Below are 27,966 nucleotides of genomic sequence, written 5' to 3' on the forward strand. Positions count from 1 at the left end.
AACCCCGGATGGCGCGAAGTCGGCGGAGAAGAAGGTGGTTTGGAGGGAAAATGGCGGCGGAGGGGTAGCGAGTGAAATGGAGAGAGAGAGAGACAGAGGGTGAGTGTGCGGGACTGGGGGCCGCTCCGAGGGACCCTTCACCCCCCGCGGACGGCCCGAGCCGCCGCCCTGTGGATGGATGGAGGGGCGGGCGGGCGGGTGGGTGAGGGGAGCCTGCGATCGGTCTCGGTGATCTCCCCCCTCCCTCCGGAGATGGCGGGGCGCGGGGAGATCTGTGGATCGGAGATTAGATCAGCCCGGGTCCCGGGACTGAGAGCCGGAGCTCCTTTAATCAAAACACCCGGCCCCGGGGATTGAATAAACTCCCGGGAAAAACAATCAGAGAGAAGGAGGAACTGAGGGGGGGTCTCAGTATTTGATGAACTGAGGGGGGGGGTCTCAGTATTTGATGAACTGGGGGGGGGGTCTCAGTATTTGATGAACTGAGGGGGGGTCTCAGTATTTGATGAACTGAGGGGGGAGTCTCAGTATTTGATGAACTGGGGGGGGGGGTCTCAGTATTTGATGAACTGAGGGGGGGTCTCAGTATTTGATGAACTGAGGGGGGAGTCTCAGTATTTGATGAACTGGGGGGGGGGTCTCAGTATTTGATGAACTGAGGGGGGTGGTCTCAGTATTTGATGAACTGGGGGGGGGGTCTCAGTATTTGATGAACTGAGGGGGGGTCTCAGTATTTGATGAACTGAGGGGGGGGGGTCTCAGTATTTGATGAACTGGGGGGGGGGGTCTCAGTATTTGATGAACTGAGGGGGGGTCTCAGTATTTGATGAACTGAGGGGGGGGTCTCAGTATTTGATGAACTGAGGGGGGGGGGTCTCAGTATTTGATGAACTGAGGGGGGGTCTCAGTATTTGATGAACTGAGGGGGGGGTCTCAGTATTTGATGAACTGAGGGGGGGGTCTCAGTATTTGATGAACTGAGGGGGGAGTCTCAGTATTTGATGAACTGAGGGGGGGGTCTCAGTATTTGATGAACTGAGGGGGGGTCTCAGTATTTGATGAACTGAGGGGGGGGTCTCAGTATTTGATGAACTGAGGGGGGGGGTCTCAGTATTTGATGAACTGAGGGGGGGGTCTCAGTATTTGATGAACTGAGGGGGGGGTCTCAGTATTTGATGAACTGAGGGGGGGGTCTCAGTATTTGATGAACTGAGGGGGGGGGTCTCAGTATTTGATGAACTGAGGGGGGGGTCTCAGTATTTGATGAACTGAGGGGGGGTCTCAGTATTTGATGAACTGAGGGGGGGTCTCAGTATTTGATGAACTGAGGGGGGGGGTCTCAGTATTTGATGAACTGAGGGGGGGGTCTCAGTATTTGATGAACTGAGGGGGGGGTCTCAGTATTTGATGAACTGAGGGGGGGTCTCAGTATTTGATGAACTGAGGGGGGGGTCTCAGTATTTGATGAACTGAGGGGGGGGTCTCAGTATTTGATGAACTGAGGGGGGGGTCTCAGTATTTGATGAACTGAGGGGGGGTCTCAGTATTTGATGAACTGAGGGGGGGGTCTCTATTTGGTGAACTGACTGGGCGTTTCGGTATTTGGTGAACTGACTGGGCGTTTCGGTATTTGGTGAACTGACGGGGGGGTTTCGGTATTTGGTGAACTGACGGGAGGGGGTTTCGGTATTTGGTGAACTGAGGGGGGGGGTTTCGGTATTTGGTGAACTGAGGGGGGGGTTTCGGTATTTGGTGAACTGACGGGGGGGGTTTCGGTATTTGGTGAACTGAGGGGGAGTTTCTCTATTTGATGAACTGAGGGGGGTCTCTGTTTTTGGTGAACTGAGAGATACTGATGAAACACAGTGAACAGTTCCGTTTTGTGGGAACTCACTTCCTCAAACTTTGGCTCGATCTGAGGAGGTGTTTTCTGATCCTTTGCCCCCAGACACCACTTGCTGAGTCTGATCCAACCTGTGATATGGACACGTGTCTTCTGGCAATTTAACTTGTTCAGTCCCAGTCTGTGTTGGATTTTACAAGTTGTTGATGGTTAAAGGTTGGGTTTCATCATCCTGCCGCTTGTCCCCAACACAAAATACACACGGATACTCAGTCACTCACTGATATACAGAGGCATCCTCTCACAAACTCACTGATATACAGAGGCATCCTCTCTCTCTCACGCACTTACTGATATACAGAGGCATCCTCTCTCTCACACACTCACTGATATACAGAGGCATCCTCTCACAAACTCACTGATATACAGAGGCATCCTCTCTCACGCACTTACTGATATACAGAGGCATCCTCTCTCTCACACACTCACTGATATACAGATGCATCCTCTCTCACGCACTTACTGATATACAGAGGCATCCTCTCTCTCACACACTCACTGATATACAGAGGCATCCTCTCACAAACTCACTGATATACAGAGGCATCCTCTCTCTCTCACGCACTTCCTGATATACAGAGGCATCCTCTCTCTCACACACTCACTGATATACAGATGCATCCTCTCTCACGCACTTACTGATATACAGAGGCATCCTCTCTCTCACACACTCACTGATATACAGATGCATCCTCTCTCACGCACTTACTGATATACAGAGGCATCCTCTCTCTCACACACTCACTGATATACAGAGGCATCCTCTCACAAACTCACTGATATACAGAGGCATCCTCTCTCTCTCACGCACTTACTGATATACAGAGGCATCCTCTCTCTCACACACTCACTGATATACAGATGCATCCTCTCTCACGCACTTACTGATATACAGAGGCATCCTCTCTCTCACACACTCACTGATATACAGAGGCATCCTCTCACAAACTCACTGATATACAGAGGCATCCTCTCTCTCTCACGCACTCACTGATATACAGAGACATCCTCTCTCTCACGCACTCACTGATATACAGAGGCATCCTCTCTCTCACACACTCACTGATATACAGAGACATCCTCTCTCTCACACACTCACTGATATACAGAGGCATCCTCTCTCTCTCACACACTCACTGATATACAGAGGCATCCTCTCTCTCACACACTCACTGATATACAGAGGCATCCTCTCTCTCTCACGCACTTACTGATATACAGAGGCATCCTCTCTCTCACACACTCACTGATATACAGAGGCATCCTCTCTCACGCACTTACTGATATACAGAGGCATCCTCTCTCTCACACACTCACTGATATACAGATGCATCCTCTCTCACGCACTTACTGATATACAGAGGCATCCTCTCTCTCACACACTCACTGATATACAGAGGCATCCTCTCACAAACTCACTGATATACAGAGGCATCCTCTCTCTCTCACGCACTCACTGATATACAGAGACATCCTCTCTCTCACGCACTCACTGATATACAGAGACATCCTCTCTCTCACGCACTCACTGATATACAGAGACATCCTCTCTCTCACACACTCACTGATATACAGAGACATCCTCTCTCTCACACACTCACTGATATACAGAGGCATCCTCTCTCTCTCACACACTCACTGATATACAGAGGCATCCTCTCTCTCACACACTCACTGATATACAGAGGCATCCTCTCTCTCTCACGCACTTACTGATATACAGAGGCATCCTCTCTCTCACACACTCACTGATATACAGAGGCATCCTCTCTCACGCACTTACTGATATACAGAGTCATCCTCTCTCTCACACACTCACTGATATACAGATGCATCCTCTCACAAACTCACTGATATACAGAGGCATCCTCTCTCTCTCACGCACTCACTGATATACAGAGACATCCTCTCTCTCACACACTCACTGATATACAGAGGCATCCTCTCTCTCACACACTCACTGATATACAGAGACATCCTCTCACAAACTCACTGATATACAGAGGCATCCTCTCTCTCTCACACACTCACTGATATACAGAGGCATCCTCTCACAAACTCACTGATATACAGAGGCATCCTCTCTCTCACACACTCACTGATATACAGAGACATCCTCTCTCTCACGCACTCAGATATACAGAGACATCCTCTCTCTCACGCACTCACTGATATACAGAGACATCCTCTCTCTCACACACTCACTGATATACAGAGGCATCCTCTCTCACGCACTTACTGATATACAGAGGCATCCTCTCTCTCACACACTCACTGATATACAGAGGCATCCTCGCACAAACTCACTGATATACAGAGGCATCCTCTCTCTCTCACACACTTACTGATATACAGAGACATCCTCTCTCTCTCACACTCACTGATATACAGAGGCATCCTCTCTCTCCCACACTCACTGCGATACAGAGGCATCCTCTCTCTCACACACACACTCACTGCGATACAGATGCATCCTCTCTCTCACACACACACTGATATACAGAGGCATCCTCTCTCTCCCACACTCACTGCGATACAGAGGCATCCTCTCTCTCACACACACACTCACTGCGATACAGAGGCATCCTCTGTCTCACACACACACTCACTGCGATACAGAGGCATCCTCTCTCACACACACACACTCACTGCGATGCAGAGGCATCCTCTCTCTCACACACACACTCACTGCGATGCAGAGGCATCCTCTCTCTCACACACACTCACTGCGATACAGAGGCATCCTCTCTCTCACACACTCACTGATATACAGAGGCATCCTCCCTCTCACAAACTCACTGATATACAGAGGCATCCTCTCTCTCTCACACACTCACTGATATACAGAGGCATCCTCTCTCTCTCCCACACTCACTGATATACGGAGGCATCCTCTCATTCTCACACACTCACTGATATACAGAGGCATCCTCTCTCACACACACACACACACACACACACACACACACTCACTGCGATACAGAGGCATCCTCTCTCTCACACACACACTCACTGCGATACAGAGGCATCCTCTCTCTCACACACACACTCACTGCGATACAGAGGCATCCTCTCTCTCACACACACACTCACTGCGATACAGAGGCATCCTCTCTCTCACACACACACACTCACTGCGATACAGAGGCATCCTCTCTCTCACACACACACTCACTGCGATACAGAGGCATCCTCTCTCTCACACACACACATTCACTGCGACACAGAGGCATCCTCTCTCTCACACACACACTCACTGCGATACAGAGGCATCCTCTCTCTCACACACACACTCACTGCGATACAGAGGCATCCTCTCTCTCACACACACACTCACTGCGATACAGAGGCATCCTCTCTCTCACACACACACTCACTGTGATGCAGAGGCATCCTCTCTCTCACACACTCACTGCGATACAGAGGCATCCTCTCTCTCACGCACTTACTGATATACAGAGGCATCCTCTCTCTCACACTCACTGATATACAGAGGCATCCTCTCTCTCACACACTCACTGATATACAGAGGCATCCTCTCTCACGCACTTACTGATATACAGAGGCATCCTCTCTCTCACACACACTCACTGATATACAGAGGCATCCTCTCTCACGCACTTACTGATATACAGAGGCATCCTCTCTCTCACACACTCACTGATATACAGAGGCATCCTCTCACAAACTCACTGATATACAGAGGCATCCTCTCTCTCTCACGCACTCACTGATATACAGAGACATCCTCTCTCTCACACACTCACTGATATACGGAGGCATCCTCTCTCTCACACACTCACTGATATACAGAGGCATCCTCTCTCTCTCACGCACTTACTGATATACAGAGGCATCCTCTCTCTCACCCACTCACTGATATACAAAGGCATCCTCTCACAAACTCACTGATATACAGAGGCATCCTCTCTCTCTCACACACTTGCTGATATACAGAGACATCCTCTCTCTCACACACTTACTGATATACAGAGGCATCCTCTCTCTCCCACACTCACTGCGATACAGAGGCATCCTCTCTCTCACACACACTCACTGCGATACAGAGGCTTCCTCTCTCTCACACACACACTCACTGCGATACAGAGGCATCCTCTCTCACACACACACACTCACTGCGATACAGAGGCATCCTCTCTCTCACACACACACTCACTGCGATTCAGAGACATCCTCTCTCACGCACTTACTGATATACAGAGGCATCCTCTCTCTCCCACACTCACTGCGATACAGAGGCATCCTCTCTCTCACACACACACTCACTGCGATACAGAGGCGTCCTCTCTCTCACACACACACTCACTGCGATGCAGAGGCATCCTCTCTCTCACACACACACTCACTGCGATACAGAGGCTTCCTCTCTCTCACACACACACTCACTGCGATACAGAGGCATCCTCTCTCTCACACACTCACTGCGATACAGAGGCATCCTCTCTCTCTCAAACTCACTGATATACAGAGGCATCCTCTCTCTCTCACGCACTCACTGATATTCAGAGGCATTCTCTCTCACGCACTTACTGATATACAGAGGCATCCTCTCTCTCCCACACTCACTGCGATACAGAGGCATCCTCTCTCTCACACACACACTCACTGCGATACAGAGGCATCCTCTCTCTCACACACACACTCACTGCGATGCAGAGGCATCCTCTCTCTCACACACACACTCACTGCGATACAGAGGCTTCCTCTCTCTCACACACACACTCACTGCGATACATAAGAACATAAGAAATTGGAGCAGGAGTAGGCCAATCGGCCCCTCGAGCCTGCTCCGCCATTCAATAAGATCATGGCTGATCTGATCCCAACCACAAATCTAAAGAACACAAGAAGTCGGAGCAGGACCCGGCCACATAGCCCCTGGGCCCTCTCCGCCACCCACAGGGCATTGACCGATCCGAACTCAGCTTCATGTCCAATTTCCTGCCCGCTCCCCATAACCCCTAATTCCCTTTACTTCTAGGAAACTGTCTATTTCTGTTTTAAATTTATCTAATGATGTAGCTTCCACAGCTTCCTGGGGCAGCAAATTCCACAGACCTACCACCCTCGGAGTGAAGAAGTTTCTCCTCATCTCAGTTTTGAAAGAGCAGCCCCTTATTCTAAGATTATGCCCCCTAGTTCTAGTTTCACCCATCTTTGGGAACATCCTTACTGCATCCACCCGATCAAGACCCTTCACAATCTTATATGTTTCAATAAGATCGCCTCTCATTCTTCTGAACTCCAATGAGTAGAGTCCCAATCTACTCAACCTCTCCTCATATGTCCGCCCCCTCATCCCCGGGATTAACCGAGTGAACCTTCTTTGTACTGCCTCGAGAGCAAGTATGTCTTTTCTTAAGTATGGAGACCAAAACTGTATGCAGTATTCCAGGTGCGGTCTCACCAATACCTTATATAACTGCAGCAATACCTCCTTGTTTTTATATTCTATCCCCCTAGCAATAAAAGCCAACATTCCGTTGGCTTTCTTGATCACCTGCTGCACCTGCATACCAACTATTTGATTTTCTTGCACTAGGACCCCCAGATCCCTTTGTACTGCAGTACTTTCCAGTCTCTCGCCATTAAGAAAATAACTTGCTCTCTGATTTTTCCTGCCAAAGTGCATAACCTCACATTTTCCAATATTATATTGCATCTGCCAAATCTCCGCCCACTCACCCAGCCTGTCTATATCCCCTTGCAGGTTTTTTATGTCCTCCTCACTCTCTACTTTCCCTCCCATCTTTGTATCATCTGCAAATTTTGATATGTTGCACTCGGTCCCCTCCTCCAAATCGTTAATATAGATTGTAAAGAGTTGGGGACCCAGCACCGACCCCTGTGGAACACCACTGGTTACTGGTTGCCAGTCCGAAAATGAACCATTTATCCCAACTCTCTGCTTCCTGTTTGATAACCAATCCTCCACCCATGCCAGAATATTACCCCCAATCCCGTGATTTTTTATCTTAAGTAATAATCTTTTATGTGGCACCTTGTCGAATGCCTTCTGGAAGTCTAAATACACTACGTCCACTGGTTCCCCTTCATCCACCCTATACGTTATATCCTCGAAGAACTCAAGCAAATTTGTCAGACATGACTTCCCCTTCATAAAGCCATGCTGACTTTGTCCTATTAAATTATGCTTATCTAAATGTTCCGTTACTGTCTCCTTAATAATAGACTCCAAAATTTTACCCACCACAGATGTTAAGCTAACTGGCCTATAATTTCTAGCCTTCTGCCTACTACCCTTTTTAAATAATGGTGTTACATTAGCAGTTTTCCAATCTGCCGGGACCTCTCCTGAGTCCAGGGAATTTTGGAAAACTATCACCAAAGCATCCACAATCCCTACTGCCACTTCCCTCAAGACCCGAGGATGGAAGCCATCAGGTCCAGGGGATTTATCCGCCTTGAGTCCCATTATTTTACTGAGTACCATCTCTTGAGTGATTTTAATCGTATTTAGCTCCTCCCCCCCGAGAGTCCCCTGTTTGTCCAGTGTTGGGATATTCTACTGTAAAGACTGAAACAAAATATTTGTTCAGCATTTTTGCCATCTCCATGTTTCCCACCATTAATTTCCCGGTCTCATCCTCGAAGGGACCTATGTTTGCCTTAGCCACCCTTTTGCTTTTTATATAACTATAGAAACTCTTGCTATCTGTTTTTATATTTTTTGCTAATTTCTTTTCATAATCTAACTTCCCTTTCTTAATCAATCCTTTAGATACAGAGGCATCCTCTCTCTCACACACTCACTGCGATACAGAGGCATCCTCTCTCTCACACACTCACTGCGATACAGAGGCATCCTCTCTCTCACACACTCACTGATATACAGAGGCATCCTCCCTCTCACAAACTCACTGATATACAGAGGCATCCTCTCTCTCACACACTCACTGATATACAGAGGCATCCTCTCTCTCTCACACACTCACTGATATACAGAGGCATCCTCTCTCTCTCACGCACTCACTGATATGCAGAGGCATCCTCTCTCTCACACACTCACTGATATACAGAGGCATCCTCTCTCTCACACACTCACTGATATACAGAGGCATCCTCTCTCTCTCACACACTCACTGATATACAGAGGCGTCCTCTCTCACACACACACTCACTGCGATACAGAGGCATCCTCTCTCTCACACACACACTCACTGCGATACAGAGGCATCCTCTCTCTCACACACACACTCACTGCGATACAGAGGCATCCTCTCTCTCACACACACACTCACTGCGATACAGAGGCATCCTCTCTCTCACACATTCACTGATATACAGAGGCATCCTCTCTCGCTCACACACTCACTGATATACAGTGGCATCCTCTCTCTCACACATAATTCATATATAGTTTGGAGAAATTACTGATCCGAAACTTATTCACTCTTACATTTCCACAGTGGGGAAAAGAAAGGACACTGACTGATAGTTTGATTGGAAGCACGTTCGTGAGACACACACAGGTGATTGGATAACAGCAGTGAAATCTACCACTTGAATATTTATGGTGTTTATTGAGATTGTGAGACCCCTGGCGACATTCTGCAGATAAATACTGTGCATCACCTAAATGTTTAAAGTTACATGATTCATAACATCATACATTAATGTTAATATTAGAACAGTGGTAAATCTCCTCACCTCCTACAGTGCTCATTAGTATTAATATTAGAACAGTGGTAAATCTCCTCACCTCCTACAATGCTCATTAGTGTTAATATTAGAACAGTGGTAAATCTCCTCACCTCCGACAGTGCTCATTAGTGTTAATATTAGAACAGTGGTAAATCTCCTCACCTCCTACAGTGCTCATTAGTGTTAATATTAGAACAGTGGTAAATCTCCTCACCTCCTACAGTGCTCATCAGTGTTAATATTAGAACAGTGGTAAATCTCCTCACCTCCGACAGTGCTCATTAGTGTTAATATTAGAACAGTGGTAAATCTCCTCACCTCCGACAGTGCACATTAGTGTTAATATTAGAACAGTGGTAAATCTCCTCACCTCCTACAGTGCTCATTAGTATTAATATTAGAACAGTGGTAAATCTCCTCACCTCCTACAGTGTTCACTCGTCCTAATATTAGAACAGTGGTAAATCTCCTCACCTCCTACAATGCTCATTAGTGTTAATATTAGAACAGTGGTAAATCTCCTCACCTCCGACAGTGCTCATTAGTGTTAATATTAGAACAGTGGTAAATCTCCTCACCTCCGACAGTGCTCATTAGTGTTAATATTAGAACAGTGGTAAATCTCCTCACCTCCTACAGTGCTCATTAGTGTTAATATTAGAACAGTGGTAAATCTCCTCACCTCCTACAGTGCTCATCAGTGTTAATATTAGAACAGTGGTAAATCTCCTCACCTCCGACAGTGCTCATTAGTGTTAATATTAGAACAGTGGTAAATCTCCTCACCTCCTACAGTGCTCATTAGTGTTAATATTAGAACAGTGGTAAATCTCCTCACCTCCTACAGTGCTCAGTTGTCATGTGCTGACAACATGAGTGATGTGGTAAATATATTCTAATAGAAGCACCAACCAGGACACATCTCCATGAACACACGGACAATATCGCTGCCCACAGCGACCAGAGGAATTAAACCCAGCTCTATCTATCTTTCTATCTGTCTATATATCGATCTTAGATAGATATATAGTTAGATAATCTATCCATCTATATATATATATATATATATATATATCTATCTATACAGAGGCATCCTCTCACAAACTCACTGATATACAGAGGCCCTATCTATTTATCTATCTATCTATCTATCTTGTATAGATAGATAGATACATAATCTGTGTCCATTCATTCTTTTTGAAGATGTTGGACCTTCTCCCCTGTTTGAACCTTCAGCCATGGTGGTGACAGACGTTCCCAGATTCTGATGTTCTGTAATAAATATAATATCTATCTATCTATCTATCTTGTATCGATAGATAGATATAGATAATCTATCTATCTATCTTGTATAGAGGATGTACTAGGAATACGGAACAAATCCAAAATATTAAACACTTCTGTGAATACAATAATACAATAGCACCAGAATGTAAAACTGGGTGAAGGGCTATTTAATTCATCAGTGATGATCCTGCTTCATATTTCCTTCCAGAATGTTCACTACCTCAGGTTGTAAGCTGGTACTGTGTGAGTAAATTGTACCAATGGGCGCTCCCAGTGCAGAGTCTTGGCCGACGGGAACTGGGTTGTGGAGATCAGCGGGACTCACTGGATTTCACTGGGCAGCTGTCTGTTTCACACCTGATGTGGAGCATTGATCATAACACTTGAGAAATGCTCGATCCCAGAAATAACGGCTCTTGTACTGATGGGGTTGGGGGGGAGGAGGAGGGACTTGGTTTCATATTTAAGAAGGCAACGCTCTCCTACTCATTTTAATATTTCTGTCTGACACTCTTATTAATATTATATTTATTACAGAGCATCAGAATCTGGGAACGTCTGTCACCACCATGGCTGAAGGTTCAAACAGGGGAGAAGGTCCAACATCTTCAAAAAGAATGAGAATAGACACAGGTAGGTTCAGAAAATTCATCAAAATATAATTTCTGTCCTGACAAAGGGTCCAGATCACGAGCAAGAACCTGCAGCTCACACAGGAAGAGGTAACAGCACAGATACTGTGTAGATAGAGGGAAGTGAGTGACCATCTAGAGGGACAGTGCAGTCACAGGTGGAGGGATCTCCTGAGTACTGGAACTGTCCAATTGTTACCTGGTGTTGGGGACTGTAAGGTGGATAGAGACAGTGACTCAGAGGATCGTCTTCCTGAGTAACAGTGAGAGACCGGGGAGCAGGGGGACACCCCGAGTGGGGCTGGGGGTGAGAGGTCGGTGGGTCACAGAAATAGTAGTGATAGTGGTGTGAGATTTTATAGTCAGGGTATAGCCCAGAGCTGGTCCCGAATAGTAAGTTGCTGCCCTGGTGTCAGAGGGAAGAACATCCTGGAACAGGTGGGACCATCTCTGAAGGAAAGGAGAGCGCTGAATAGTCATGGTCGGAACCAATAACACGGATAGGGATACGTTTATAGAGGGAATATTAAGACTGAGGCTCTAGACTATAAAACAAGGCCTCCAGGTGGTGATCTCCGGATTGTTTTACATGAGGCCACTTGAGCGAAATATGAGGCAGGTGTGGCTGCAGGGCTGGAGCAGGAGGGAAGGGTTCACGGTCCTGGGGACTAGAGTGAGTTCAGGGAGAAGGGAAGGGACAGTCACGGTCTGAACCGGCCAACAATGGTTTTACAGACTGGGTGAATGGAGCAGGAGGGAAGGGTTCACGGTCTTGGGGACGAGAGTGAGTTCAGGGAGAAGGGAAGGGATGGTCACGGTCTGAACCGACCAACAATGGTTTTACAGACTGGGTGAATGGAGCAGGAGGGAAGGGTTCACGGTCTTGGGGATAGAGTGAGTTCAGGGAGAAGGAAAGGGACGGTCACGGTCTGAACCGACCAACAATGGTTTCACAGACTGGATGAATGGAGCCGTGGGAGTGTTTCAGCAGATATGACTGGAGGATGGGAAATATCCAGGTCTGAGACTAGAGAGTGGAATTAATAAAACTGTTGGAGCAGAACAGAAGATGTATGAAATATTGAAAAGTTATCAGCAGGAAAAAAGGAAGATGGTTTTGAAAGAGAGAGATAAAGTCACTTGGTATTAAAAAGAAAAGCAAATAAACGGAAACGGGTCAACATTCCAAAAAATCGGAGTTGGGATTGTGTGTTATGTCTGGGAATATACAAATCATTCGAAACATATTCGGAAAGTCAGAAGTGTAAGAGATGTGATCTAGTATCTGTAAGACAGGGCCTGAGTTTTCAGAGGGCTCAGAGCGAAATGTTTCTGATTAAAACATTTTGAGGGGAGAGAAAAATAGCTCTGGACGCCAGTATTAATAAAAGGTTCTAAGACAGAACGAGAACAAAAACAACTTGTATTTATATAGCGCCTTCAATGTAGTAAAACGATACAGGGTGTGATTATCAAACAAAATTTGACACCGAGTCAAATAAGGAGATATTAGGACAGGTGACCAAAAGCTTGGGTAAAGAGGCAGGTTTTAAGGAGCATCTTAAAGGAGAAGAGAGAGAAGGAGAGGTTTCAAACTTAAGGATGTTCCACGGAGTGATGTTAAGAGAGAATCCGTATGAACGCAGTTAAGCAATAGGAAGGGAAATGGCACAATTTTCAGTGGGTTTTGCAGGCCAACAAGCAGTGGAGGTGAAATAGAGGGGGAACTGGGAGAAATCTTTCCTTTAGTTTCTAAAAATGGAAGTGAAAATGTTGGTGTACGAGAGGAGGATGTGGGCCCAGAGTTAGAGATAACTGTAGAGAGGATTTGAATCAGAGAAACATCGCCGAGGTGGATAAATCATTGGTCCCAGAGATAACACACCCGAGGCTGTTAAAGGAATTCAGAGAGGAGATAGGAGAGACTCTGATCATAATTTCTCAATCCTCATTTGTTATTAAAAATATCCAGGTGGACTGAAGGAGCCCAAGTAATGTCTCTGATAAAATAGGGAGAGAGGGTCAACGGGTAACTGGAGACCAATTAGTCTCCATCAGCAGTGGGCAAACTCCTTGAATCTGTAATTCCAGGTCGAATTAGTGAACATTTAGAGATACAGGGGATGATCAGGGGAGGCTGGAACTGATTCGCTGCAGACAAGTCGTATTTGACAAATTTAATACAGCTTTGTTGTGAGGTGACTTGATCGGTCGATGGAATGTAGCACAGGCGGTGTATATGAGTTTTCAGAAGGTGTTTGATAATGTGTCCACAGGAGGCTTCAGCCGTTTGGTATAAGAGGAAATGTAGCTGCCTGGATAGAAAGTCGATAATGTGTTTAGTTTTCTCCATTTTTGTTCACAGATCCGAACACTGCAATCACTGAGTTCCTGACAAAGTGCGACGATTACCTGCTGTTCCAGTTGACGAAATTCTACCGGGACAGACTAGAACAGGCTATTGAAGGAGGGGTGGACGGAGTCAGCTCCTTGTTAACATACGAGACACATTTCAGTGGGCAGGAACATCGGGTAAGTGGGAGGGACACAGAATGAGTTTGGATTATTTAAACATCACAGAATTAACAGGATATCAGATCGTGGAAACACAGAATTTTAAAGAACAGAAACAGGCCAAATAAGAAAGAAATGGGTCAAACTGAAAATACAGTGAATCTGATACAATGATACGAAGAGTTGAAAATACCCAGTGGATTGGTCGGTGTCTGTACAAAGGACAGGGGAACGGTTCGGGTATAACTCTTGTGTGGACTGAAAACAAAAGGGAAACAGTTTCTGTGGAAATGCGAAAAGGAGGGACCAATATATTAATTATTATTCTTTACAGAAAGTCGTTGATCTCGTGGAGAAGGGAAACAGGGCGGACAGTTCCAAACTTGTCCTAAATCTGGTGATGGAGAAAGGCTCTCGGGCCCGAAGGGTGATGTGGGAATCCTTTGTGAAAATGCACCATGCGGTACCAAAGTTGGACAAAATACTGAAAGAGATGCAGGAACTTGGTACAGTAAAATCAGACACTGAATTCAATTTCGGATTGAAACACAACAGAATTTACTATAATATTACACAGATCAGATTTCATGAAAGCTCATTGATTTAAACAGGTCCTGATCCATTTGATTATATGAACATCGGACGAGGTTTATCTGAAATACCCAGTCACCTGAAAGGTAAGTCATGAAGTGGAGATTTTAAACCGTTTATTTCACTTCTGAGAATCAGAATGTTTGACTGTAGTCATTTGTTTAGAGATTGTCACAATCTGGGAATCATAAGTTCAAAAGGTGGAGGGAACAGAAATTAACCTCGTTTGGATTCGACATCAATACTCAACTATTCTGCGTAGATTCAAGTTACAATTGACAAGATTTTTGACACATCCTGTAAATATGCGGAGTTTGCATTTTTTCACTTTATCAGGCTGCTGATCGCTATCACTTGTTAAATCCCCATACACACCTGGCAGGATCCTGATACACTGAATCCCCATACACACCTGGCAGGATCCTGATACACTGTGAATCCCCATACACATCTGGCAGGATCCTGATACACTGTGAATCCCCATACACACCTGGCAGGATCCTGATACACTGAATCCCCAAACACACCTGGCAGGATCCTGATACATTGTGAATCCCCATACACACCTGGCAGGATCCTGATACACTGTGAATCCCCATACACACCTGGCAGGATCCTGATACATTGTGAATCCCCATACACATCTGGCAGGATCCCGATACACTGTGAATCCCCAATACACATCTGGAAGGATCCTGATACACTGTGAATCCCCATACACACCTGGCAGGGTCCTGATACACTGTGAATCCCCATACACATCTGGCAGGATCCTGATACATTGTGAATCCCCATACACATCTGGCAGGATCCTGATACACTGTGAATCCCCATACACACCTGGCAGGGTCCTGATACACTGTGAATCCCCATACACATCTGTCAGGATCCTGATACATTGTGAATCCCCATACACATCTGGCAGGATCCCGATACACTGAATCCCCATACACATCTGGCAGGATCCTGATACACTGTGAATCCCCATACACACCTGGCAGGGTCCTGATACTGTGAATCCCCATACACACCTGGCAGGATCCTGATACACTGTGAATCCCCATACACATCTGGCAGGATCCCGATACACTGTGAATACCCATACACATCTGGCAGGATCCTGATACACTGTGAATCCCCATACACACCTGGCAGGATCCTGATACACTGTGAATCCCCACACACACCTGGCAGGATCCTGATATACTGTGAATCCCCATACACACCTGGCAGGATCCTGATATACTGTGAATCCCCACACACACCTGGCAGGATCCTGATACACTGCGAATCCCCATACACACCTGCCAGGATCCTGATATACTGTGAATCCCCATACACACCTGGCAGGATCCTGATATACTGTGAATCCCCATACACACCTGGCAGGATCCTGATACACTGTGAATCCCCATACACACCTGGCAGGGTCCTGATATACTGTGAATCCCCATACACACCTGGCAGGATCCTGATATACTGTGAATCCCCACACACACCTGGCAGGATCCTGATACACTGCGAATCCCCATACACACCTGCCAGGATCCTGATATACTGTGAATCCCCATACACACCTGGCAGGATCCTGATACACTGTGAATCCCCATACACACCTGGCAGGATCCTGATATACTGTGAATCCCCATACACACCTGGCAGGATCCTGATATACTGTGAATCCCCATACACACCTGGCAGGATCCTGATATACTCTGAATCTCCATACACACCTGGCAGGATCCTGATATACTGTGAATCCCCATACACACCTGGCAGGATCCTGATTTACTGTGAATCCCCATACACACCTGGCAGGATCCTGATATACTGTGAATCCCCATACACACCTGGCAGGATCCTGATATACTGTGAATCCCCACACACACCTGGCAGGATCCTGATATACTATGAATCCCCACACACAACTCCAATGTGCCCCACAGATGCTTTGGGCTCACAATTAATGAGCAGTGCTTTGAGCCAGACGTCACGGTTTATCTGCGCCACTAGAAATCTGCTCACAATCACCTGTGGGGAAAGAGGTGAGAAATGCAAAATGTTAAAAATTTTATCATTTCACAGACGTCAAAGTGTTCGATCTGATCTGAGAAGATGTACAGATGTTCACACAATCGATCATTAATCCGTGGAGAAATGTGAGGGAAAGGCAATGTTCAGGGTAATTCGGAAGTTATGGGCTAGCCTCCTAATGGTAGTGAAAGAGAGAACCTTATTCTGCTCAAAAAATAGCCCTTTTACTCAGAGGTGTTTCGATCCAATGTAATTTCCCAAACCTGCATTGTATGAAATTCAGACCAAAATAAAACAACGGAGTATAATTACTGGGAAAACAGTTGAAATGAACTGTGAATCTTTTCTGCTCTAACATTAAACTGAGTGATGTGGGCAGTAGTATTTTTAATTCTAATCGGTGATATGACAGGACTGTTATAAAAGCACATTTGTTGTTGGTGTAAAACGGCTGAAAAAATGTTCGCAATTTCTGAAACACAATATAACAGGAGAATGATTAGAGACAGGAAAAGGCCATTTGGCCCAAAGATGCTTGTCCCTGTTCGAGAGATGACCCGACCTACCCCATCTCTCAGTGTACCCACAGAAACACGTTCAATTGCCTCTTGACCCCACTTACACTGCCCCTTTAATGTCCTTGCCAGGCTCTCTGGACCCTTGGGTGAGAAAATTACCCTGATTTCCCTTCCCCGTTATTAATTATTTTGTTGATTGTGAGCCTGTTTCCTGTTTCCATTTAGTATATTCAAGACTGAGATCGATAGATTTTTGGACACTAAGGGAATCAATGTATATGTGGACAGGGTGGGCAAGTGGATTTGAGGGAGATCAGCCATGACCTTAATGAATGGCGGCGGAGGCTCGAGGGGCCGTATGGCCTACACCTGCTTCTATTTCTTATGTTCTTACTAATGTTGGGAATTCCATTGAAACATTTCAATCCTGAATTCGCTTGCACAAACAAAATACACCAAACCCTCTCACCACTCCCTCAACCTAAAGTCCGAGTACCTTACATCATCATTCTGATTCCCCTCTGTACCGACAGAATGGCAGTAATCATTACCTGTGAAAAAGTGATTATAGAAATGTATGTAATACCCCAGATAACCTGCCCGAGTCCTGAATCAACAGCAACTTAACTCCTGCCTATTCAATCTAACCTTCTCCCAATACACACAACACCCCAGATAACCTGCACCAGTCCTGAATCAATAGCAACTTAACTCCTGCCTATTCAATCTAATCTTCTCCCAATACACACAACACCCCAGATAACCTGCACCAGTCCTGAATCAATAGCAACTTAACTCCTGCCTATTCAATCTAACCTTCTCCCAATACACACAACACCCCAGATAACCTGCACCAGTCCTGAATCAACAGCAACTTAACTCCTGCCTATTCAATCTAACCTTCTCCCAATACACACAACACCCCAGATAACCTGCACCAGTCCTGAATCAATAGCAACTTAACTCCTGCCTATTCAATCTAACCTTCTCCCAATACACACAACACCCCAGATAACCTGCCCCAGTCCTGAATCAACAGCAACTTAACTCCTGTCTATTCAATCTAACCTTCTCCCAATACACACAACACTCCAGATAACCAGCACCAGTCCTGAATCAACAGCAACTTAACTCCTGTCTATTCAATCTAACCATCTCCCAATACACACAACACCCCAGATAACCTGCACCAGTCCTGAATCAATAGCAACTTAACTCCTGCCTATTCAATCTAACCTTCTCCCAATACACACAACACCCCAGATAACCTGCCCGAGTCCTGAATCAATAGCAACTTAACTCCTGCCTATTCAATCTAACCTTCTCCCAATACACACAACACCCCAGATAACCTGCCCCAGTCCTGAATCAACAGCAACTTAACTCCTGCCTATTCAATCTAACCTTCTCCCAATACACACAACACCCCAGATAACCTGCACCAGTCCTGAATCAACAGCAACTTAACTCCTGCCTATTCAATCTAATCTTCTCCCAATACACACAACACCCCAGATAACCTGCACCAGTCCTGAATCAACAGCAACTTAACTCCTGCCTATTCAATCTAACCTTCTCCCAATACACACAACACCCCAGATAACCTGCACCAGTCCTGAATCAACAGCAACTTAACTCCTGCCTATTCAATCTAATCTTCTCCCAATACACACAACACCCCAGATAACCTGCACCAGTCCTGAATCAACAGCAACTTAACTCCTGCCTATTCAATCTAACCTTCTCCCAATACACACAACACCCCAGATAACCTGCACCAGTCCTGAATCAATAGCAGTTTAACTTCTGTCATCGTCTTATTCCTCTCCGTGGCTTCACACTTGCAATAATATTCCTCCAGTGACTACAAGTGCCCACAATACCCCAGGTAACCTGTCCAGGACCTGATACACTAACAGTGGGACTTCTGTCCATTCACAGTCTGTTTCTCTCCCAGTGCCCACAATATCCCAGATAACCTGCCCGAGGTCTGATAGAATAACAGTGGAACTTATGCCCATTCACAGTCTGTTTCTCTCCCAGTGCCCACAATATCCCAGATAACCTGCCCGAGGTCTGATAGAATAACAGTGGAACTTCTGTCCATTCACAGTCTGTCCCTCTCCCAGTACACAAAATACCCCAGATAACCTGCCTGAGGTCTGATACTATAACAGTGGAACTTATGCCCATTCACAGTCTGTCCCTCTCCCAATGCACACTATAACCTATTTCCCATTTCCGCAGAGGGTCAGCACCACTGACAGTTTCATAAATTATTCCACTAGAACTTCAAGTTTCGTATACCAGAATCACGTTTGGATTTGTAATGAGATGTCCATAGTACAGGGCAGGGCTGATAGTATTAATCATCAGAGGGAAAATATCACCTTCATCGAAATCTCCATGTTCAGTAAATATTAGAATCAAGTGAGGATTTCAAACTTTTCTCCGCCGTGATTCACTTTCAAGCGAGGATTTCAGTAACTGAGTTTAATTTCCTGCTCGCACCTCCATTGAAGCTGTGAATTCAATCTCGCAACATTTTACTGAATAGTAAAGTGATATTGAGGATTTGTTTTTATGTCAAAGTAACTAACATTGGGAACCACTTTCTGTCTGTTCGAATTGAAGATGTTCAACAGAAACACAAGGAAACACTCCGGGTCCAAACTGAAACACTGAGAGTGAACACGATCCTAATAAAGGAGAAGGTTAAGATTTTCCAGCTGGTCACTCTATACACTGAGCTAACGGTCATTTCTACTGTTCGAGATCGGACACTTGTAGAACATGAACTGCTGGCAAGAGGCCGAGACCATGAAGAGTGGAGAGAGAAACATCTCCGGAGAGAACTGGAAAAAATCCGAACTGATCAACTGTTCCACAGCAGTTTTTCCCAGAGAAAATCCAAATCTGGGAGTTCAGCAGCAGTGAGCGGAGTCGCGGGGATTGGAAAAACAACAATGGTACAAAAGATTGTTTATGACTGGGCGACTGGGAAAATATACCCACACTTTCAATTTGTTTTCAGTTTTAAATTCCGGGATTTGAACGCTATTAACTGTCGAATAAACCTGAGGAATCTGATACTGGATCTGTATCCTTACTTTGGGAATATTCTGGGAGAGCTCTGGAAGAACCCAGAGAGATTACTGTTTATATTCGATGGTTTAGATGAATTCAAGGAGAGTATCGATTTTGATAACAATCGGATAAATACAGAGGCTGATTACATCTGCACAGATCCTGAAGACCAGTGTGAAGTGTCTGACATTGTGTACAGTTTAATACAGCACAAGCTGCTCCCAGGATGTTCAGTGCTAGTGACCAGCCACCCCACTGCATTACATTTATTGGAAAAGGCTGAGATCAGTGTCTGGGCTGAAATCCTGGGATTTGTTGGTGAAGAACGGAAGGAATATTTCAACAAGTTTTTTGAAGATCAGGCGGTGGCAGCAGCTGTTTTCAAACATGTGGAGTAGAACGAGCTCCTGTACACCATGTGTTACAACCCTTCCTACTGCTGGATCCTCGGTCTGTCACTGGGTCCCTTCTTCACACAAAGAGACAGAAAACAGCAGCGAGTTCCCAGGACCATCACCCAACTATATTCCTACTATATTTACAACATTCTGAAAAACCATGGCCGAGAGATTGAATCCCCCCGTGATGTGTTTCTGAAGATCGGTGAGATGGCCTTCACAGGAGTCTCCAAGAAGAAGATTGTGTTTAGAAATGGAGATTTGATCAAGTACAATCTGCAACCTTCCCAGTTCCTGTCTGGGTTCATGATGGAACTTTTGGAGAGAGATGATTCTACCCAGAGTGTGGTTTACACATTCCCGCACCTCACCATCCAAGAGTTTGTAGCTGCACTCGCACAATTCCTGACTCCAGATCCAGGGGACATCCGGAAACTCCTCAGTGAAGCCTTCAGCAAGGACGATGGGAGATTTGAGATATTTCTCCGTTTTTTTGTTGGTCTCTCCTCCTCACGGTCAGCTCGGCCCCTGGAGGAGTTTCTGGGTCCATTTCTTCATCAAACAATCTGTGGAGTGATTGACTGGGTGAAGGCGAAGGTTGAAGGACAGATTGGAAACATAACGAATAAATTTGGAGACACAGAGAATGAAACCGGTAAAAGGGACCTCCTGAACACATTCCACTACCTGTTTGAGTCTCAAAATCAAACACTGGCTCGGGTCACAGTGGGATCTGTGGAAATACTTAAATTTGGACATCTAACTTCATGGAAAGCATTGCGACTGACCCCGATTGACTGTGCGGTGCTGTCTCATGTCATTGGACTCTGTGATACAATAAAACACCTCGATCTGGAGAACTGCTTCATTCTGTGTGAAGGACTCCAGCGGCTGAGATCCGTACTGCACAAATGCCAGGTGTTCAGTTAACTGTTCATTTGTCTCTAACTGTTGGGCCAATTTTGAAACAGTCACGGATTGTATTGTTGCTCCGCAATGAAGGGAAACAAACAGTTCAGTTGAACCAGGGAGAAGCAAATTCAACACAAATATGACAAATGATAATAGCATCGGTTAGTAATTCCCTAAGGATTGAAGAATCTAAAATGGATTCTGATGAACACGTTAGGATTTTACAGTCTTTATCCGATCAGTAAATACAGGTCACTGAAAGAGTGATAATTGAATTGCAATAAATGATATTTATAGCTGCAGCAGTCTGTGTGTCGCGTCATCCCACCCACTTACCGAGGTATGGGGGCGAGTGACGGTCACCGGACTGTCAACATGTGTAGGAGAGGGAAGCAGAAACACCAAACATTCAGTAATAAAGAGCAAAACACAGATTTCGGGCAGTCAACCGTCAGTGGGCGAGCTGAGCTTTCCCGGCAGGACGTCGGTCCGTCATGTTAACTCATCAATGACATAGCCCTTCACACTCTCCAATACATCCACCATCTCTTCACCCAGCTGGCAGCACACGTGCCTCTGAGTCAGACGGTCGTGGATTCAGGCCCCTCGCTCATTAATCCAGGCCGAAAATTCAGTGGGATTTGGGAACTAAAATCTGCTGGTCGAAAGGTTGAAATCGAACGGGTTGTGGGGTATTCGCCCAGGAGTATAGACATACACCGGCCAGCGGTGGGGCCTCACACACAGCGGGAGGCTCCTGGGTTAACCAAGGGGCAGTGAACCAGGGAATTTCCCATAATCTGCCCCCTGTGTGTGAGGTCCAGCTCGGGGAGGGAACTTCAGAAAATTCCCCATAAACTGTCGGGCCCGTTAAACCTAAAATAAATGTGGAGCCATTTTAGTGGGAATAAAGAGAGAGCCTCCCCTCCCCTATAAACTAGGAGTACAGGGACATTTAAAACTTGTAACGGGACAGAATAAATTCTCCTTGTCACATGAAATCCTGTGGGACGGATTTTACAGCAGCCATGAGCGCCGTTTCACAATATAACTCACTCCGAGATATTGTACAGATTAATATAATACTGCATAATGTACAAGAAATCACCGCTTTATCATTTAATTCGCGGAAAATCATCACATTCCCATTAAATCTGGGCTTTAAGAAGCAGCAGAAATGAGACACGTTTCCCCAAACATGAAGGGACCGTCCAGGAGGGTAATTCTGATCATCAGGGAATGAGACCGGACTGAGGGACATTAAAAGGCTTCACACAGACAGCACTTTATTTAATAAATACATTTACTGACAGTCCGTGAATATATGGGGCGTTGGACAGAGTGAGATTCATTGTCAGTGACAGGGAAATCTGGTTATTAATTTCCTGAAGATTTTTCAATTGTTTCCTGTAATATCAGAGAAATTGTATCAGATCGGGGATTGGATTCAGTTTGTTTCTCACTCTCTGTCTGTTTGTGTTTAGACTGGGGAGGAATGAACTGGGAGATTCAGGAGTGAAACTTGTGTCTGCGGCTCTGGGAAACCCGGACTGTAAAATACAGGAACTGGGGTAAGTACCAGACTGTGTGAGATTGTGTTTATAATAACCGGATGTCTCCCACCGTATATTAAAGTCAGTATAAGCAATCATAATACAAATAAATACTGGGAATTTACTCTCATTCCTGTTATCTCTGCTTGTCTCTCTCTCTCTCTCTGATCTACAGGTTATGGGATAACGATCTCACAGATTCTTGTACCGATTATCTCTCCACCGCTCTCAGTACAAACCGGTCACTGACGGAGCTGAATCTGGGTAAGAATAAACTGGGAGATTCAGGAGTGAAACTATTGTCTGCGGCTCTGAGGAACCCGGACTGTAAAATACAGAAACTGCAGTAAGTATCAGACTGTGTAAGAATGTGTTTATAATAACTGAATGTCTGACACTGCACTTTATTATTAGTACAAGTAATAGTGTTATTAATAAATACTGTACATATTATTAGTGTCAGTAATAGTGTTACTAATAATAATTTACAGTGTTTATTAATATCAGTAACAGTGTTATTAATAAGGACTGTACAATTTTATTAGTATCAGTAATATTGTTATTAATCAACACTGGGGATTTACCCTGATTCTTGTTATTTCTCTCTCTCTCCGATCCCCAGTCTGGATGATGTCGGTCTCACAGATTCTTGTACCGAGGATCTCGTCTCTGCTCTCAGTACAAACCGGTCACTGACGGATCTGAACCTGGGATTAAACTCCTTCACAGACCGATCTGTCCCCGCTCTCCGCTCCCTCATACTGACCCGCAGGAGTCTGAAGCGGATCTGGTGAGTGTTTGTGTTAATGTTTAATGTAATAAATAAAATATCACTGGGATTCAGTCCCTCTTATGGGTAATATTTGTCTGTAATTATTATTGAAATATTAACCCCAGTCTCCCTGTTATTTACACTGTTGTTCAATCTGTTTATTTCCTGTTTAATCTTTAATCTGTTTCAGGTTGATGGGGAATCGGTTCAGTTCAAATGGAAAGAGACACGTGGAGTCACTGCGGGAATCCAGACCCGGACTGAGTGTGGGAGTCTGAACATTTCAATTTCCAACCATTTCTGGTCTCATGAAATTAACATTTTTGGCCGATTCTCTGTCCCTCCCCTTTAATCGGCCGCGCTCCAGGTTTAAATCCGAACGGCCCTTTAACGGTTTCCAGCTCGAGCTGAGCGAGCGTCGTCTCCCATTGTGACGTCAGAGGCCCAGCGACAGGGTCACGAGACTCAGTCACCCGGTCCCCCAGCGCTGATTCTGCCGGATATCCGGGGCTGGATGGTCCCCAATGGGGCATTGGGTCAATGTACAGACCGGAAGGGCCCAGGGTGGGGCTCAGTCTGGGCTGCAGTGGGACACTGGGTCAATGTACAGACAGGAAGGGCCCAGGGTGGGGCTCAGTCTGGGCTGCAGTGGGAGACTGGGTCAATGTACAGACAGGAAGGGCCCAGGGTGGGGCTCAGTCTGGGCTGCAGTGGGACACTTGGTCAATGTACAGACAGGAAGGGCCCAGGGTGGGGCTCAGTCTGGGCTGCAGTGGGACACTGGGTCAATGTACAGACAGGAAGGGCCCAGGGTGGGGCTCAGTCTGGGCTGCAGTGGGACACTGGGTCAATGTACAGACAGGAAGGGCCCAGGGTGGGGCTCAGTCTGGGCTGCAGTGGGAGACTGGGTCAATGTACAGACAGGAAGGGCCCAGGGTGGGGCTCAGTCTGGGCTGCAGTGGGACACTTGGTCAATGTACAGACAGGAAGGGCCCAGGGTGGGGCTCAGTCTGGGCTGCAGTGGGACACTGGGTCAATGTACAGACAGGAAGGGTACAGGATAGGGTTCATTCTGGGCTGCAGTGGGACACTGGGTCAATGGACAGACAGGAAGGGCCCAGGGTGGGACTCAGTCTGGGCTGCAGTGGGACACTGGGTCAATGTACAGACAGGAAGGGCCCAGAGTGGGGCTCAGTCTGGGCTGCAGTGGGACACTGGATCAATGTACAGACAGGAAGGGCCCAGGGTGGGGCTCAGTCTGGGCTGCAGTGGGACACTGGGTCAATCTACAGACAGGAAGGGCCCAGAGTGGGGCTCAGTCTGGGCTGCAGTGGGACACTGGATCAATGTACAGACAGGAAGGGCCCAGGGTGGGGCTCAGTCTGGGCTGCAGTGGGACACTGGGTCAATCTACAGACAGGAAGGGCCAAGAGTGGGGCTCAGTCTGGGCTACAGTGGGACACTGGGTCAATGTACAGACAGGAACGGTCCAGGATAGGGTTCATTCTGGGCTGCAGTGAGACACTGGGTCAATGTACAGACAAGAAGGGCCCAGGGTGGGGCTCATTCTGGGCTGCAGTGGGACATTGGGTCAATGTACAGACAGGAAGGGCCCAGAGTGGGGCTCAGTCTGTGCTGCAGTGGGACACTCGGTCAATGTACAGACAGGAAGGGCCCAGGATGGAACTCAGTCTGGGCTGCAGTGGGACACTGGGTCAATGTAGAGACAGGAAGGGCCCAGAGTGGGGCTCAGTCTGGGCTGCAGTGGGACACTGGGACAATGTACAGACAGGAAGGGTCCAGGATAGGGCTCATTCTGGGTTGCAGTGGGACACTGGGTCAATGTACAGACAGGAAGGGCCCAGGGTGGGGCTCAGTCTGGGCTGCAGTGGGACACTGGGTCAATGTACAGACAGGAAGGGCCCAGGGTGGGGCTCATTCTGGGCTGCAGTGGGACACTGGGTCAATGTACAGACAGGAAGGTCCCAGGATGGGGCTCAGTCTGGGCTACAGTGGGACACTGGGTCAATGTACAGACAGGAAGGACCCAGGATGGGGCTCAGTCTGGGCTGCAGTCGGACACTGATATTTGGATTCGGTACTTCTGGGTGCCTCTCCCAGTGACGAGTCAGAATCTGGAACGTATCCCTGTGCACTGTGCCTTCAGCTGCCGAGGCCCTAAGCTCTGGAATTCACTCCCTAAACCTTTCCACCTCTCCGCCTCTCTCTCCTCCTTTACTATGCTCCTTAAGAACCCCCTCTTTGACCAAGCTTTTGACCACCTGTCCTAATATTTCCTAATGTGGCTCAGTGTCAACTTATGTCTGATTGCTCCTGTGAAGCACCTTGGGATATTTTACTACTATAAAGGCGCTATGTAAATTTAAGTTGTTGTCCGTGTGCTGTGTTAATAAAACTCCACCGTTTGCTTCAGCTCCGGCCTGGTCTCCTCATTATTTAAAAATAAAATTACTGGTTTTCGTATTTTGAAATATTGAATGAAGGTTCCTGGAAACTGCATCACACATCCTCCAACTGGTACCACAGATGTGACCGGTCGGTCTATTAACCGGGTGGGTCTTGCGCGGGGTGGGGGAGCTCAGCTGGGACTCCACAAAATGGCCGACCGACATGCGACGTAAAATGGCCGCAATGCAATTCAAAATGACTGCCATGCAACTTTTGGAAAATGGCCGCCAAGAACGAGCCAGCAATATCAAGAATGATATTTCACTGAAGCAGTCCATTCGGCCCTTCGTGCCTGTGCAGCCGCTTTGCAGCTGGTCCCATTCCTTTCCCCAAACCGAACAATTTGTTCCTTTTCAAGTATTTATCCAATTTCCTTTTGAAAGTTACCATTGAATCTGCATCCAACACACTTTCAGGCAATAAATTCCAGATCATAACAACTCACTGCGTAAAAATAATCCTTCTTCATGTCACCTCTGGCATTTTTGACAATTATTTTGAATCTGTGTCCTCTGGTTACCGACCCCCTGCCACTGGAAACAGTTTCTCCTTGTTTACTCCATCAAAACAGCTCAAATGGCCGCTCCTTCCCATCAAAGTTGTCCCATCTCTCCGAAACACAAGCATCATTTTGAGATTATAACAAACCCTCGAAGCCCGTACAGGGGTTCACGTTTCCGACGTTAATCTCCTCTCGGCCCCTCTTTGTCTCACACTGGGTTAACGTGTTTGTATAACATTGCAGGCCGGGCTACTTTAACCCCAGGCTTTAACCTGGTTAAATCACAACGGTCACAATCGAACAGGAAAATGTTAAACCGAGGCCCCAAAACCAGGGCCCAGAGAGGAAATGAAACCCCAGGGCAATCAACAGACCGAACTCACCTGGGCCCTGTTTGGGTGCAGCTGTGGAGGAGGCCTCGGTCGGTCCCCTCTGGGGGAGGGCTCGGTCTGTTCCCTTTCCGGGAGGAGGCCTCGGCCGGTCCCCTCTTAGGGAGGCAATGGTCACCCCAGAGTAATCCAGATTAGCACTCTTTATATTTAGGACAACACCACAATAACTGCAACTACAACAACAATAACTTCTATTCACAAAATATATATACATATATATATATGCATTTACACATGGCCTGCACGGCGGCAATCTTGGACAAAGTGGGGGCAAGTACGGCGGTCATCTTGCACAAAATTGCGTGAAGTACGGCGGCCACCTTGGACAAAATGTGGGCAAGTATCGCGCAGAGTGTCCCCAGTGATATCACAGTATCTGCAGAGTGAACCCAATCACCCCAGTGTTTTCCAGATTGCACCCGGGATCCCAGAGTGTACCCAATCACCCCGGAGGGATCGCAGAGTGGCAGTCTTCATATTTAGACCAGCACCACAACAACAACTACAACAGCAACAACTAGTATTTATAATATATATCTATTTACACACGTCCAAAATGGCGGCATTTTGGACGAAGTGGGGGTAGGTCCGGCGGCCATCTTGTACAAAATGGCGGCAACAATTGCGCACAGAATGTTCAGTGATCACACAATGAATCCAGAGTGCACCCAGTCAAACCACAATGAATCCAGAGTGCACCCAGTCAAACCACAATG

General features: G+C 46.5%; 2 protein-coding genes across 3 annotated transcripts; both read left to right on the top strand.

Annotated features, from left to right (window-relative positions):
* LOC137308336 (NACHT, LRR and PYD domains-containing protein 12-like) lies at positions 1-23,123 on the top strand. 2 transcript variants are annotated; one of them, XM_067977135.1, is made up of 7 exons: positions 1-99; positions 11,414-11,509; positions 13,874-14,040; positions 14,357-14,528; positions 14,634-14,699; positions 19,800-21,568; positions 23,047-23,123. In XM_067977135.1, exons 2-6 carry the CDS (start codon positions 11,446-11,448, stop codon positions 20,648-20,650), a joined length of 1,320 nt encoding a protein of 439 aa, XP_067833236.1. In that variant the 5' UTR covers positions 1-99; positions 11,414-11,445; the 3' UTR covers positions 20,651-21,568; positions 23,047-23,123. The 2 variants fall into 2 exon arrangements, with proteins under 2 accessions (XP_067833236.1, XP_067833237.1); XM_067977136.1 differs by lacking the exons at positions 14,357-14,528; positions 14,634-14,699 and having other exon boundaries at positions 19,811-21,568.
* On the top strand, positions 21,757-26,320 carry LOC137308335 (NACHT, LRR and PYD domains-containing protein 3-like). Its single transcript, XM_067977134.1, has 5 exons — positions 21,757-21,803; positions 23,047-23,133; positions 23,291-23,461; positions 23,738-23,905; positions 24,078-26,320. The coding sequence occupies exons 1-5, from the start codon at positions 21,757-21,759 to the stop codon at positions 24,163-24,165; spliced, it is 561 nt and encodes a 186-aa protein (XP_067833235.1). The 3' UTR covers positions 24,166-26,320.
* The last annotated feature ends 1,646 nt before the right edge of the window (positions 26,321-27,966 follow it).

Source organism: Heptranchias perlo, unplaced genomic scaffold, assembly GCF_035084215.1.
Source record: "Heptranchias perlo isolate sHepPer1 unplaced genomic scaffold, sHepPer1.hap1 HAP1_SCAFFOLD_129, whole genome shotgun sequence".
In the NCBI taxonomy this organism is placed as follows: domain Eukaryota; kingdom Metazoa; phylum Chordata; class Chondrichthyes; order Hexanchiformes; family Hexanchidae; genus Heptranchias; species Heptranchias perlo.